The sequence below is a fragment of the Chionomys nivalis genome, chromosome 18 (genome assembly GCF_950005125.1).
Source record: "Chionomys nivalis chromosome 18, mChiNiv1.1, whole genome shotgun sequence".
NCBI lineage: Eukaryota > Metazoa > Chordata > Mammalia > Rodentia > Cricetidae > Chionomys > Chionomys nivalis.
In genome coordinates, this window is record NC_080103.1 from 28,850,917 (window position 1) to 28,865,283 (window position 14,367).

Here is a 14,367-nt window from a genome sequence, read left to right on the forward strand (position 1 = left end):
CTAAAATTCACTGACTATATACATACAATGGGTGAATTTTAAGTATACTTCAATAAAGCTGGAGTTTTTCTGTTTTTTAATCCTGGTTATCATCAATCTTGTTATTTTTAAAGGTTTAACCCTACAACTGAAACCACTCGTACTTTTTATGAGTTTCCCCTACATATTCCCTATACCTTCTCCAAAGCCTGCCTCCCAACACCATTTTTTGCAATACTTCTGAATTAGAAATCAGTCTTTCATGGAACTAAAGGTCAATGAGATACAATACCCAGTCCTTATTTATCACACATGTATCTCGTATTTGCTGAAACTCATCCCTGCCCTACTTCTAGCTATCTAAGTAACAGCACATTAGTATGGTTATGGTGGCCGCTTTATTCCTAGGTTGAGGAGAACAGACTGCAATTAGTCACTAGACCTATTCAGGTACTGACAACCAACTGCCTGTGCGCCACATGAGCTGGGAAGGTATTACATTCTGTCTTTTATTCAATTTATAAGGTATGTATGTAGGGAGGGTGTACCATGGCACACATGTGGAGGTCAGAGGAAAACCTGCAGGAGACAGTTCTAACCCAATCCATCAGGCATGGTAGCAAGCTCTCTTACTTGTCTGGTTGTTACATTCTTAGAGAGTTGCGGACATACACACACTAACATAGACAACACAATGGAATAGAGAATGTACATGCCTCACAAAGCCTCAGAAACAGTTTACTAAACCCTGACCGAGATGTTAGCCTATTATAATTTAGATTAATTCAATGAGTTATTAAATGAGTAGCAATTATATTTCCTTATTTTTAGAATTCCAATACAAAAAAATCGACAAGAATACAATCATTTAAATTCTGACACCATTTATAGATATTCCAAATGGTTAACTGTCAAAGCTTATATGGCTCTAGGCTTTTATGTAATCTTGTTTCATTAGCCAAGGTCAATTAGTTAATATGTGTCAGCTTCCTTAATCCTGAGTTACAGGCATGTACCATAACAACTCTGAAAAGACTTCTAAATACAATCTAATGAGTAATTATAAATTAGCACTTCCTGCAGAAAGGGACACTTAATACAAGGTATTTTGTAGCAGGCATGAAAGACTGCTGGAAGAAAAAAGTATACATACCAGACCATAAGCCATACTTCGTTCATGTTCTTGAGTTATATCTGCTACATATGCAAATACAACAGAGAATGTCACTGCAAAAACTCCAGAAACAGAGATCACTGCAAAGTACCACCTAAGAATGAAAGGCAACCAAGAAAAAATGATTAGAACAATCACCATTACTTAAAATGTTCCTTCATGTCTATTAGTTACAGTAAGAATGGTGCATTTCAGCCAAAAACTTTCTAGGACAATGCAAGAATGAATGCATCTATAATCCTAGGCCAGTTACTGTGAAAGTGTATGAACAGCAACAGGCTAAAAACTGAGGTCTCACTCTTTACAACTTTCTATCCAAGTATCGTACAGAAACAAAATCCGACAAGCCACTACGTGTTTACAGTGAGCCTAAACAGAGCTGCATGCTTCCCTTCGGTTGTTTTTGGCTCTTCAATTGTTAATGAAACAATTCTTCTTTAAACTGAAGAAACCTGAATGACAGTGTCTATAAAATTAAAAGTTACCACAAAGAATAAACAAGGGGCTGGGGAGGTGGTTCAGTGGGTAGGTAACTAACTTGCTGCACAAGCAAAAGAAGTGAGTGCAGGCCCCAAGCACCCATGTAAAAATGGGTGTGGAGGTGAGCATCTATAACCCCAGCGCGGGAACATGGAGACATGCAGATCCCAGGAGCTCAACAGCCAGTCAAATCTAGCATAAAGAGCATGTTTTCTGGATTTAGGCTCTGCCTCAAAAGTCACAGTGGAGAAATAATTGACACTAACATCCCAGTAATAATACTCTCTGGTCTCCACATGAATCCAGATGGGTGAGTGTACACTCACTCACTAACACACACACACACACACACACACACACACACACACACACATTTTGAAAGACAAGCTGTATTTTACTAAAAATGACTCCAAACTAGTCAGCTAATAGTAAAAAAAAAACCTATTGTAATGGCGACATTTAGTTTTCTTAAGTCTTGCTCAATCATTATAAACTTTCACGTTATCATTTCACCAGAACATTACTGCTACTAAATGTTTTCAAACACACTCCTTTCCAAAATTCATTTTTAGCTCTTCCCCTAGATTCCTTTGGTAAGATTTCAATTGCATCTTTAGTATTCATCAAAGGCTTGGTTTTCAAAGCTTGACTCTTAACTAATTAGAAGACTCTTCTACAAATCCCCTAAATAATTCGAGATACTCACTGGAAATATACATCTACATTATGGAATAGAAAGAGCACAAAAGAATCAATGTACAGACACACAACTATTACCCTGCTAGTTCAGAGCATTTGCTGTTCTTTTGTGTGTGTAAACTTGTCCTCTTTCTCAAGTGAAAAACAAAACACACACACAGAGAACAGGGTTTCTCCATGTAACCCTGCTTACTCTATAGACCAGGTCTATCCACCTGTCCCTGTCTCCTAAGTGCTGGGACTAAAGGTGTGCCACTTTCCTGGCTATAATCCTAATTTTTATCACAGAGGCTAACATGTTCTTCTAACAGAAGCATACATATGCCTGAAATCTGACCAGAGATATACATTATGTAAGTAAAAGCTGGATTTAAGAGAAGATGGTGTTGAAGGCTGTGGTGCACGTAACACAGCACTCTTTGGGGCTGGGCAGGATTTAGAGGTCAAGTCCAGTTTGTAAAACAAAACAAAATATATCAAAAACCAAAAAAGTGGGGCTGGAGAAATGGCTCAGTGTTTTAGAGCACATGACTATTCTTTCAGAGGTCCTGAGTTCAATTCCCAGCAATGACATGGTGGCTCACAACCATCTGTAATGGGATCAGATTCCTTCTTCTGGTGTATACATAAAGTACATGAATAAATAAATTAAAAACAAAAAAGTGTGTAGACGTATTGTCCACAGTGCCATCTATGGCTGACATGACAGCTGGTGCTTCAGTATTGCTAAGACAGCTTAGGACGGAGACTGGAGAAACGACGTCTTGTTCACTGTAACTTATACTCAAGCTCTAGACCGTTAGCCCCAAAATCTTTTTGATAGGAAAAGAAAAGCAAGTTTTGAGCAATAGATTTTTTAGCAATCATTTTGGGCTTTACTAGTAAAATCCATTCCTAATTAACAGTGATGAACTGTACAAAATCCCTACTTAAGAATAGAAAGGTAGCCGGGCGGTGGTGGCGCACACCTTTAATCCCAGCACTCGGGAGGCAGAGGCAGGCGGATCTCTGTGAGTTCGAGACCAGCCTGGTCTACAAGAGCTAGTTCCAGAACAGTCAAGGCTAGAGAGAAACCCTGTCTCGAGAAAGAAAAAAAAAAACAAACAAACAAACAAAAAAAAAACCAGGAAGAAAGATAAGAAAGCAATAACAGAAATACTTATTTAGCTGCTACACAGAACTGAGCATGTACATACCAGGGGCTGATCTTCATTAGAGGAATGGGGGCACATGTGAAGAACACTGTTAGCAGCAAGAAGGATTTCCGGCCCCAAACATCAGAAAGAGCACCAATAAGTGGGGCACTGAGGAATGACAACAAACCCTACAAGTTCAAGTTAAAAAAAAAAAAAAAATGCTGTAGATACATGAGCCAAAAAGAACCACTTTGCTATAACAAAAAAAAAAGGAACTTTACCTCTAGAATAAATAAATCATTAAACTTTCAATCAACAGTAACTTATTTCTTGCCTACACATTGTTTTAAAATTTCCAAAGACTAGCTAGATCATCTATTGGCTTCTGCCTGAGTATTAAATATGAAATGCTAATGTACTTCCAATTACAGGAACTAAACCAGCAACAGGAAACGATCATGGGCTAGTTACCTATACTATTATACTGGTAAGGAGACTGTATGGATGAAGGGTTTGGGAGTAAATTTTTTCTTTGTCATAGCTATCCTTATTGTTTAAATTTGTATTCTTTTAAAGATTTATTTATTTACTTAATGTGTATGAGTGCTCTATCTGCGTGTACAACCTTATGCCAGAGGGGCATTAGATCCCACTATAGATGGCTGTGAGCCACCATGTGGTTGCTGGGAATTGAACTTAGGATCTACTGATGGAGTAGCCAGTGCTCTTAACCACTGAGCCATCTCTCCAGCCCCTAAATTTGTATTGTTATAGGAGCACTGAAACCTCTGGAACAAGAATTCTATTATAAGACAGGAAATATAAAATGATTATACACAGCTGCCTATATCTAAATCAATCTTATGCAAAACTGATAGTGCAAAAAATACAGCCCAAATTATACACTATATAGTTATAAAAACTTCTAACTCAGGGATTTGGCAATCAATATACAAAATTATATATACAAAAGTTATGTATGTATGTCTATATATCCATGTGTACATGGGCAAACAGACAGACAACTGATCATACCTTTACTCCTTGAATTAGGCCATTCATCAGAAATGTATGCTTAGGGAAGGTTTCATGCAATACCTTAAAAAATAAAAAGCACATGTTGTATTTTAGTCTTGGTAAAATTTCTACATTAATATTTTCAAACAACCCCTCCTTGGGTTTTCAAGAAAGGGTTTCTCTGTGTAGTTGTCTTGGAGACACTCTGTAGACTAGGCACTGAACTAAAGAGATCTACCTACCACTGCCCAGCTCAAGCAACCTTTCCTAATACAATATAGTTTTATTTCACATGAATTTCCAGATTAGCATGGAGCTATGAAATCTTACAGATGGAGCGACTGAGCTCTCACATGACTCGGAAGCCAATGCTTCACAGTGCTGCCTGTTTCTGTAAAAACAACGGGGAATGGCCACAAGGGGAAGAAACGCTGTTACAGTTACGGACATCTTGCAAGAACCAGAAATCTTCCCTTTCCTTTAGTTCCTCTTCTGGTCAACAACAAGAAACCTCAGAAAACATACTGATTGTAAATACAAACAAGAAACTTATAAGACTGGAGTACAGCTCCGTTGTAGAGCCCTTGCCTGGCATGGACAAGGTCCTGGGTTTGACACCTGGTAGAGGGATAGAAGGAAAGATGAGGAAAAACAAGTCAAATGTAAATTAAAGAAGCTTAATGATGAGAAAAATCATGTTTGTTTGTTTGTTTTTAAATATTCAAGATTTTGAATCAGCAGATCCCAACCAAGGGGCTTTATGTTTTATCACAACTTGGAGGGGAGTAGGAGGGAAGATAGTCCAGTATCTACTAAGTCAGCATCACTGGCTCTCCGTCATTTGTTGGGGATAATAATAATTATCTGACTTCAAAATAGCAAAGTTATAACTGGAGCAACTGCTCTTAGCCACTGAGCCCTATCTCCAGCTGAGATTATCTTTGTGTCAGTTACAATAAAGACCCAAGGACTGAAGCATAGATTCTGCATAGTCTTCAACATGTTATATTTAAGCCCTTAAACAATGTTATCAGAACTGCACTTACCCAGCTTGTGTGAAGAACTAATGATATAGTTAAGTAAATTAGTTGTATTTTTTAAAAGGAAAAGGATCTCAATCAAAATGTACCAAATTAGCATACTTATAACTCTACATTACTGAGAGAACCATTCTAACTTTAAATGATAGTTTATTATAAACAAAAACCAATTATTTGAAGATGAATATAGCCTGTGTATTCAAAGTAACCATGTGAAACATCAATATTTTATGCACAGAAGGCAAAGGCAACTGTTATGTATGTGTAGATAAATCTGCCAAATAATATGGACTGGAAACATTTTTCAACTCCTGCATTCTCCTTCCATGGTCATTTAATTTTTCTATGAACAATCTTTGAAGCCTCCTGAGTGTACAATGACCAAGCTTGTGAACATACACAAGTAAGCCAACTGCTTCCAAGTTCTTTTCTAGTGGGCTACGACGATGACTCCATTGTTAAGAGCATTCACAGGCTGCTCTTCCAGGGGACCCAGAATGGATTTCCAGGAACCACATAATGGCTCACAACATCTGTAAATCCACTTCGAGTAGACCTAATACCTCCACTGGCACCAGGCATGCACATGATGTACTACACACGGTTAGGCAAAACACCCATACACCCAAGATTAAGAAAAAAAAACTACTCTGAGACTCTGTAAGCTATAGACTAATTGTCTTTTCAAGACAGACTCCTCCATATCTGGTAACCTGTCTCTATTTCCTTTTCCTGCACTGGCAGGAGAAAATTAACCATCTTCCATGGTTCCAAATCTCAGAAACATAGGTAACATCCCTTTTAGTCTTTGTAGATCTTGAGCTCAAATGAAACTTGTCTTGGGAAAACAGAGTTACTCAATTTACCTCAAAATAATTACATTGAGTAATATGGGCCCTAAATTTCACCTTCCCTAAACCTATCAATGTAAAGATCTTTCTCCTCTACCCAACAGTGGTGATTAAGCCTCTACTTGGGCATATCCAAATGACAGGCCCATTCACACACCTGAGCCACCACCCAGTTAAGGGCTATGTAAAGGTTGGAAGAGGTAGCTAAAGCAGTAAGTATAGGTCACTTCTGCAGAAATGATCAGTTAGTATTAGTTAACCATGGAAAGAAAAACAGGCTGTCTGCTATAAAAACAGTGATGTGCACATTAAAGATCACTTACCACCAATGTGGGTGCTGTCAGTAGTCCCCAAGCGAAAAATTCCAAAAAGATGACAATAACCGCATGATAAACACTAGGGGATCCTATTCCTTGAGGCTGTAGAAAGACATTATTTTCAAATGTTAAAAGAGTAACGGTGAACTTCTGAATAACTCATGGTGACGATAGTCAACACTAAGAACATACAGCACGCACTACTTAACAATGGGGATAGTTAGTCTAAACTGCTGTTTGAACTCTTCAACCAACTTGAATATTTCAGATGAGATTTGCACGCAAACCAACATGTGCTACTTCCGAGGCTTTCAAACACATTTAACAGCCATGTGCAAAAGTTGAGGAGTTTAGATTTTTGTACATGCTGAAATGCTGCATTGCTCTTGATATTGTCACAAGGTATCATCATTAAAACAATACATGTATCTCCCAAACCTACAGAATTTAAGGTCCTATACCCCCATTCCAAGCAAGAAATCAGAGGAACCTGAAATTTTAGGGAGGGGTGTTGAAGGACCATGGCTAGGAACCACTTTATGTAAGATCTCAATTGTTCAGCAAACATCAGCATATAGTCTATGCAGGAGTTCTAAGATTATAAAAACACAATACTCCCAGTTCTCAAAGTTCACAGCCTAGAAAAGACAAATATAATTGCATCCATTGGCTTACGGGTAACTCAGAGAGAGATAAGCAGGGCGCTGGTTAGATACGCAGTATCCTGAAAGCTCATGAACTGCAGACTTGGTCCACCACTGGTAGTCCTACCGAGAGGAAACCAGTTCATGAAAGAGTGAGCTTCATCAGCAGCATGTTCCTCCATCGTTGAGTACATAGTCAACAGGCCATATGAGGAAGTGGGACTTGGTTGGGGAAACTAAGTCATTATCCTATTGATGGGTACACTAGTCCCTTCCTGTCTCTTTGTCTCTCTCTGCTGCCTATAAACCTAAGATGAGTTGCTTTGCTTTACCACATAAACTCAGCAATGATGCTTCACTTAATCACGTGGGCCCCAACGCAATAGAGCTACAGATTATGGCTTGAAGCCTCTGAAATTGTTATTAAAAAAATCATGAAGTTGTTTTCCCAGACATTTTGTCACAGCAAAGACAAGCGAACACACATACAACTTAAGAAGAAACTCCAGGGGTTAACTGCACTTGTTATTCAGGGGACCTGGGTTTCACTCCCAGCACCCACCCATCTGTACTGCAGTTCTAGGGGATTCAATGCCCTCTTCTGACACCTGGTGCAGACATATATACAGTCAAAACACCCATATGCATAAAATAAAAATTAATTAAAAAGAAAAACCAGCTGAGCATTGTTGGCTCGTGCCTTTACTCCCAGCATCCAGGAAGCAGAGGCAGGTGGATCTCTGTGAGTTCAAGGCCAGTCCAGTCTACAGAGCAAGTTCCAGTACAGCCCAGGCTACATAGAGAAATCCTGTCATGAAGACCCCCTCCCAAAACGAGTGTGTTTTGGGGAAACAACTCCAAAGCCCAAGTGGGCATACAATGAATGCCACAGTATATCACTTTCTTAGGTACAGTAATTAATTTTTTTCTTTTTGTATCCTAAGGCATAGCAGAGTGACTGGTGTATAATATCTAATACCTTAATTCCTACTGACAACTGTCATGTGGTTGCTAGGTGACAAGGGGTAGCCTACACACACTCCTGGACTAAGAGTAGCTCAACTTACTGTTTTCAACTCTACAACAGAATAAAGGCAATAAACATTCAGAAGAAACAGACTTCAAATGTTGTTTTCTTTTCAGTGTTTGTGATATACAGCACAACACTCTAAAGATACTCCCTAGGCAGCTATGTAAACTCAATGGCTAACAGCTGTAAGTTCAGTAGCCTGCAGGATGCTAGTAGTGCACTACGTGACACTGCTGCCAAGACCTCAACTCAGACTTGCAACTGTGTTATGATCTGCAGTGCTTTCTGCTCTCACAGAAAACTACTGCCTTAATTATAGAAAACAAAGACTCTACTAAGTGTTTAATTTGTATATTTCTTTTATACACTTGTGTATCAGAGTGCATAAATTCCTCAGGAGAAAAGAGGTCTCAAGTGGAAAAGGTTTATTAAGGGAGACCCATTTATTGCACCTCTTTTTAATTAGTGGGGAAGGTGTGGCTATTCCATCAAGTTAAGCAGCAATATTATAGGAATGCCTACAAACCGAACTCATTAAGAAGGTAAAACAAACTTACAAACCGCCAACTAGATCCACGCAGTCACCAATAGGATGGAGCCTAACTTCAGGACTTGTCTTAGTGTCACAATGCTTCACTCATTATTTTAAAAAACATTTCACAAGCTGGGTGGTGGTGGCGCACTCCTTTAATCCCAGCACTCGGGAGGCAGAGGCAGGAGGATCTGTGTGAGTTCGAGGCCAGCCTGGTCTACAAGAGCTAGTTCCAGGACAGGCTCCAAAAATGCTACAGAGAAACCTTGTCTCAAAAAAAAAAAATAAAAAATTAAAAAAAATTCACATAGGGGAATTCCTAACTGCTTCTATACCTTGAAAAAGTCATGCCACCATGAAAGACGAGAAACAACATCTGCTTTCAAAAGACAACCGATTTTGGGGATCTTGATGCACACTCGCTAAAAGCAGCAACTCTTTAGTTTGGAAGGCTAAGCATCAACTTCAGAGGCCTGCACATGCTGGACAAGTAAGTGCTCCACAACCAAGCTAGACCTGCAGTCCTTAAGTCTTAGTTTTTTACTCACACTTTCAACTTGAAACCATGCTAATGACAATTTGTGCTTTTTAAATAATTGAAAAATTTTAAATCATACTTGTTAGAACACTACTTCAGAAAAGCTATCTGTTTTATTCAAACCTCAAGCTTTTGGCAGCCACAAACAAATTACACTAACAAACAAATTACACTACAATAACCTGCAACTTTTGGCAGATACCATGATTATATTAGTAAGCAATACTCCTAATAATATTTGTTTGAACAAAATACATAATCTTAGAAAAGTGCTTGCTAATTTATCCACATACGCTCATCTAAAGCAAATGCTGAAAGATAAGTTATAGAGGTGCTGCCTGCCATACACCTACCAAAGATAGTGCAGCTGGTACTCCATAGCCAGAGATTCTGCAGCCATTGATTCAACCAACTGCACATGTAAACTAATGTCCTACTGAACATGAATGGGTATTTTGTCATCACTCCCTAAGAAATATACCAGCCATCATTTAACAGTGACACTGCACTAGATACCATAAGTAATCTGGAGACCAAGGAAGGGTACAGGAGGCTGCTTATCTACTATGTTATACAAATAGTAAGCTGCTTTATTTAATTGGATTGAGAATTAACATCTTCTGGCATGAGAGGAGAGTCTTGAAACCAATCCTGATGATGGGGAGGCAAAAGGAATTAACATTCTTAGAGCTGTTTAACAGATATGTGGGTCTATAAAGATCCTCTGTCCTCAGGTAATAGCTTGAGGCCATTGTTCTCTGTGGAGTAGAAAGCACTGGGGACTGGGTCTAGACACTGACTATTCTCATTAAAAGCAGAAAGAAAAGGTTGGGTGGCAGTCATCCTCCACAGTAGAAGGTAGAAGAAGTAAGAGGAGGATATCTGGAGCTCTGCTTCTCTGAGCACACTTCATTTTGCAAACAATATAGCAACTACTTTTTAGGTATATCCAACAAAGCAATTCCCATGAGACAGTAACACACAAAGGCTAACATTGCCTCCAACTCCAAGAGAGCCAACACTGGCCTCCATGGGCAATAAACACATATGGTACACAGACACATGCAAGCAAACACTCATACACATTATTATTTTTTTTTTGTTCTAGTTTTGTTTTTTGAAATAGGGTTTTTCCCTGGAACTGCTCTAACTGTCCTAGAACTTGCTTTGTAGGCCAGGTTGGTCTTAAACTCACAGAGATCCTCTTGCAGAACCATGAGGGCTAGAACTAAAAGTGTCCACCTTAAATTTTTAAAAATAAATATCTAAAGTAGTCTGGCACAGTGGTACACCTCTAGAATCCCTGCATCTGATACAAACAAAAGGATTGGGAGTTTAAACTACCCATACCTGCATAGTGAAGTCCCTGACCAACATGAGAGTCTATCTTCTTAAGCTACTATCCAGAACTACACATTTTCATGCATACACAGATATGCATTATAGGCTAGATCTGCATGAGACAGAGAATGCACATTTTTTTTTCCCACGAGTTTGGGTCACCTCTTTTAATATACTTTCTGGATCCTTCTATTTTCCTGTAAATTTCATAATTCCATTTTTCTTCATAATAGAATATTCTACTTTGTATACAGAGCACATTTTTCTTACCCTTTCACCTGCTGGTGGACATCTAGGTTGTGTCCATTTCTTTGCTTTCAAGAACCTATAAGTTTATAGTGTACGTATGTCAGTACAGTGTAACATTTAGAAAGGAGGCTACCAAGAACAGGCGGTGGTGGCGCACGCCTTTAATCTCAGCACCCAGGAGGCAGAGGCAGACGGATCTTTGTGGGCTCGAGGCAAGCCTGGTTTACAAGAGCTGGTTCCAGAACAGGCTCCAAAGCTACTGAGAAACCTTGTCTCGAAAAACCAAAATAAATAAATAAATAGAAAGAGAGAAGGAAGAAAGGAAGGAAAGAAGGAGGGAGGGAGGGAGGGAGGGAGGGAGGGAGGGAGGGAGGGAGGGAGGGAAGGAAGGAAGGAAGGAAGGAAGGAAGGAAGGAAGGAAGGAAGGAAGGAAGGAAGGAAGGAAGGAAGGAAGGAGGCTACGAGAAGGTAACACTAGGTGATGAGGAAACAATCAATTGTAGGCAAAGGGACACAGGGGTCACAGAAGAGGATATAAAGCTACTTTTCTAGTTTCAATTGTCAGATTGGTTTTTCTGTTTTTCCTTTTCCTTTTTTGAGGCAATGAAAGGCATTAAAATGTACCAGGTGGTTTCAGCTGGTAAAAACACCTGCTGCAATAAATCCCAAGGACCCAGATAAAGATGGAAGGTAAAGGTGGAAGAGTAGACTCCTGAGGCTTTTCCTCTGATCTCCACAAATGCACAGTGGCACATGTGTGTGCACTCATGTACACATGCTCACACACTCATAAATAACAGTAGTAGTAGTAGTAGTAGTAGTAATAATAATATAGATAGCGAAAGTATAAAACCTTAATGGACGTTCCTCAGCTTTAGAATGGCCACTTTAACTGTATAGAAATTCACCGGGATGTATAGTTACAACTGGGGAAGCATTTGAATGGCTACCTTAATCTTGCTGTGTAATGATTTCATTTGTGGATTCACTACAATGAAGTGATTTTAGTTAATACAAAGAACTACCTAGTTCATCAGTGGTCTAATCCCATGTTTTTAATCCCTGTGTTTAAAAAAGACCAATGAAGATCTCAGAAAAAAAAAAAAAAAAAAAAAAACAAGTGAACTTGGGCTGGAGGGATGGGTCAGTGGTTCAGAGCATTTGCTTCCCTTCCAGAGGACTGGGTTATATTCCCAGAACCCACACAATGGCTCACAACCGTCTGTAACTCCAACTCCAGTTCCAGGGAATCCAATGTCCTTTATGACCTCTTAGGGCACCAGAGCACATAGCTTACAGACATACATGCAAGCATACAGACATACACACAGTAAACAAACATAAGTCTAAATAAATAATGTGTACTTTAAAAATCTAACAAAAATTAAATTTTAATAAAATATATAACTCCTTTTACAGGAGTGTTAGTTAATTTACATCACAAAAGATAACAATAGCAGGATGCATTCTGAACTGTCACAAGTTAATTTTAATCCAATCATCTTTCCTTTCCTGTGTCTTTGAGACAAGGTTCCACACAGCTCAAACTAATCCTCTGCTTCACAAACCTCTGGCCTCACCCTCAACAATGCACTGATTTTAGATGAATGCCACCATTCTCAGTTTTACTTCTTAATCTTAGAAACTTTAATATGGTCACCATGTCTTTATATGCAACAAAACTCAGAGCTAAGAGTTTTACTGCTAAGTACAGACCCTTCAAAATCAAATTCACCTATTCTGTCATTACTTTCACTGGCGAAATGGTAGTCAATAGATACACAGACATAATTTTCTGTATGTTTTTGTTTTTTCGAGGCAGGGTTTCTCTGTGTAGCCCTGGATGCCCTGGAACTTCCTCTGTTGACCAGGCTGGCCTTGAACTCACAGAGTTCTTCCAGCTTGTCTCCTGTGCTGGAGTTAAAGGCATGCGCCACCATCACCTGGCTCACAGGCATAATTTAACATTTAGTAACTTACTCTACAGTTACTCATGCTGTTCTTATGCCTACTCTTAACTTTGAATACTAAATGGGGAAAAACTCAAAAGTTTTTCTACTAAAATAAGAAACAAGGGTGTCTACCTCCTTCGCATCTTCAATACAGTGCTTGAAGCCTTAGCTAGAGTAGAAAGATAAACAAAAGGGAAACAAAAAGGAAAGGAAAAAGTCAAATATTCCTAATTGCAAACCTTATAATTCTTTAAACTGAACCCTAAAGGTAAAACTCTCAGCGCTGATAAACATTTTCATTAACATACAAAATTTAGTAACTTTCCTATTTATTTATTCCATTTATTCATTTGTTTATTTTTGGTTTTGAGACAGGGTTTCTCTGTAGCTTTGTGGTCTGTCCTGGAACTTGCTCTGTAGATCAGGCTGGTCTCGAACTCACAGAGATCCGCCTGCCTCTGCCTCCCGAGTGCTAGGATTAAAGATGTGTCTGCACTCGGGAGGCAGAGGCAGGCGGATCTCTGTGAGTTCGAGACCAGCCTGGTCTACAAGAGCTAGTTCCAGGACAGGCTCCAAAAAACCACAGAGAAACCCTGTCTCGAAACAAACAAACAAACAAACAAAAAAGATGTGTGCCACCACCGTCTGGTTAACCTTCCTATTTATAAATAATAATGTTCTGAGAAAAAAAAAAAGCAGGAAAACAATCCCATTTACTGTTGTCTCAAAATAAATATACAGGGGCTAGAGAGATGAATCAGCAAGTAAGATCTAGCTGCTCTTGCAGCAGATCTAGGTTTAATTCCCAGCACCCACACAGCAGCTCACAACCATCTGGACTCCAATCTCAGGAGATCCGATGCTCTCTTCTGGCCCCTGAGAACACCAGGAAGGAATGTGGTACACATACATGCAGGTAATGCACCTGTACACGTAAAATAAATGCCTTGGAGTAAATATAACTACATAAGTAAAAGAAAACTATATATGAAAACATTGAAGAAAATAATCTAAGTAGACACTAGAAAATAGAATGACATTTCATGTCCACTGATTATAAGAATTAATATTGTGAAAATGAACATTCTATTAAAAAAACCATCTACAGATTCAATGCAATCCCCATTAAAATTCCAATGCCATTCCTCAAATGAGAAAGACCAATGCTAGGGCATACCTGATCTCACACTATATGAGATAGTTAATAAGAAACAGGATGGTATTGGCACAAAATAGGCATATAGTTAAACAGAAATGAAAGGAGAGGCCAGAAATAAACCTACACAGTTAACAGATGGTGCTAAATTTCCAAATCTACAAGAATGAAACTAGGTCCCTAGATCTCACCTTGCACAAAAATCAATTCAAAAAGACCTGACTGAACCCGC

General features: G+C 39.0%; 1 protein-coding gene across 2 annotated transcripts in view; it reads right to left on the reverse strand.

The window, feature by feature from the left end:
* The window catches only part of Mfsd14a (major facilitator superfamily domain containing 14A), a 35,931-nt gene that overhangs the window by 14,546 nt on the left and 7,018 nt on the right, over nucleotides 1–14,367 (reverse strand). For both annotated transcript variants that reach the window (XM_057793237.1, XM_057793238.1), the window contains exons 2-5: nucleotides 6,700–6,795; nucleotides 4,504–4,566; nucleotides 3,529–3,656; nucleotides 1,133–1,247 (exon numbers count right to left, since the gene is read on the reverse strand). In XM_057793237.1, the coding sequence (XP_057649220.1) occupies nucleotides 1,133–1,247; nucleotides 3,529–3,656; nucleotides 4,504–4,566; nucleotides 6,700–6,795 (402 nt within the window). The remainder of the gene's footprint in view (nucleotides 1–1,132; nucleotides 1,248–3,528; nucleotides 3,657–4,503; nucleotides 4,567–6,699; nucleotides 6,796–14,367) is intronic.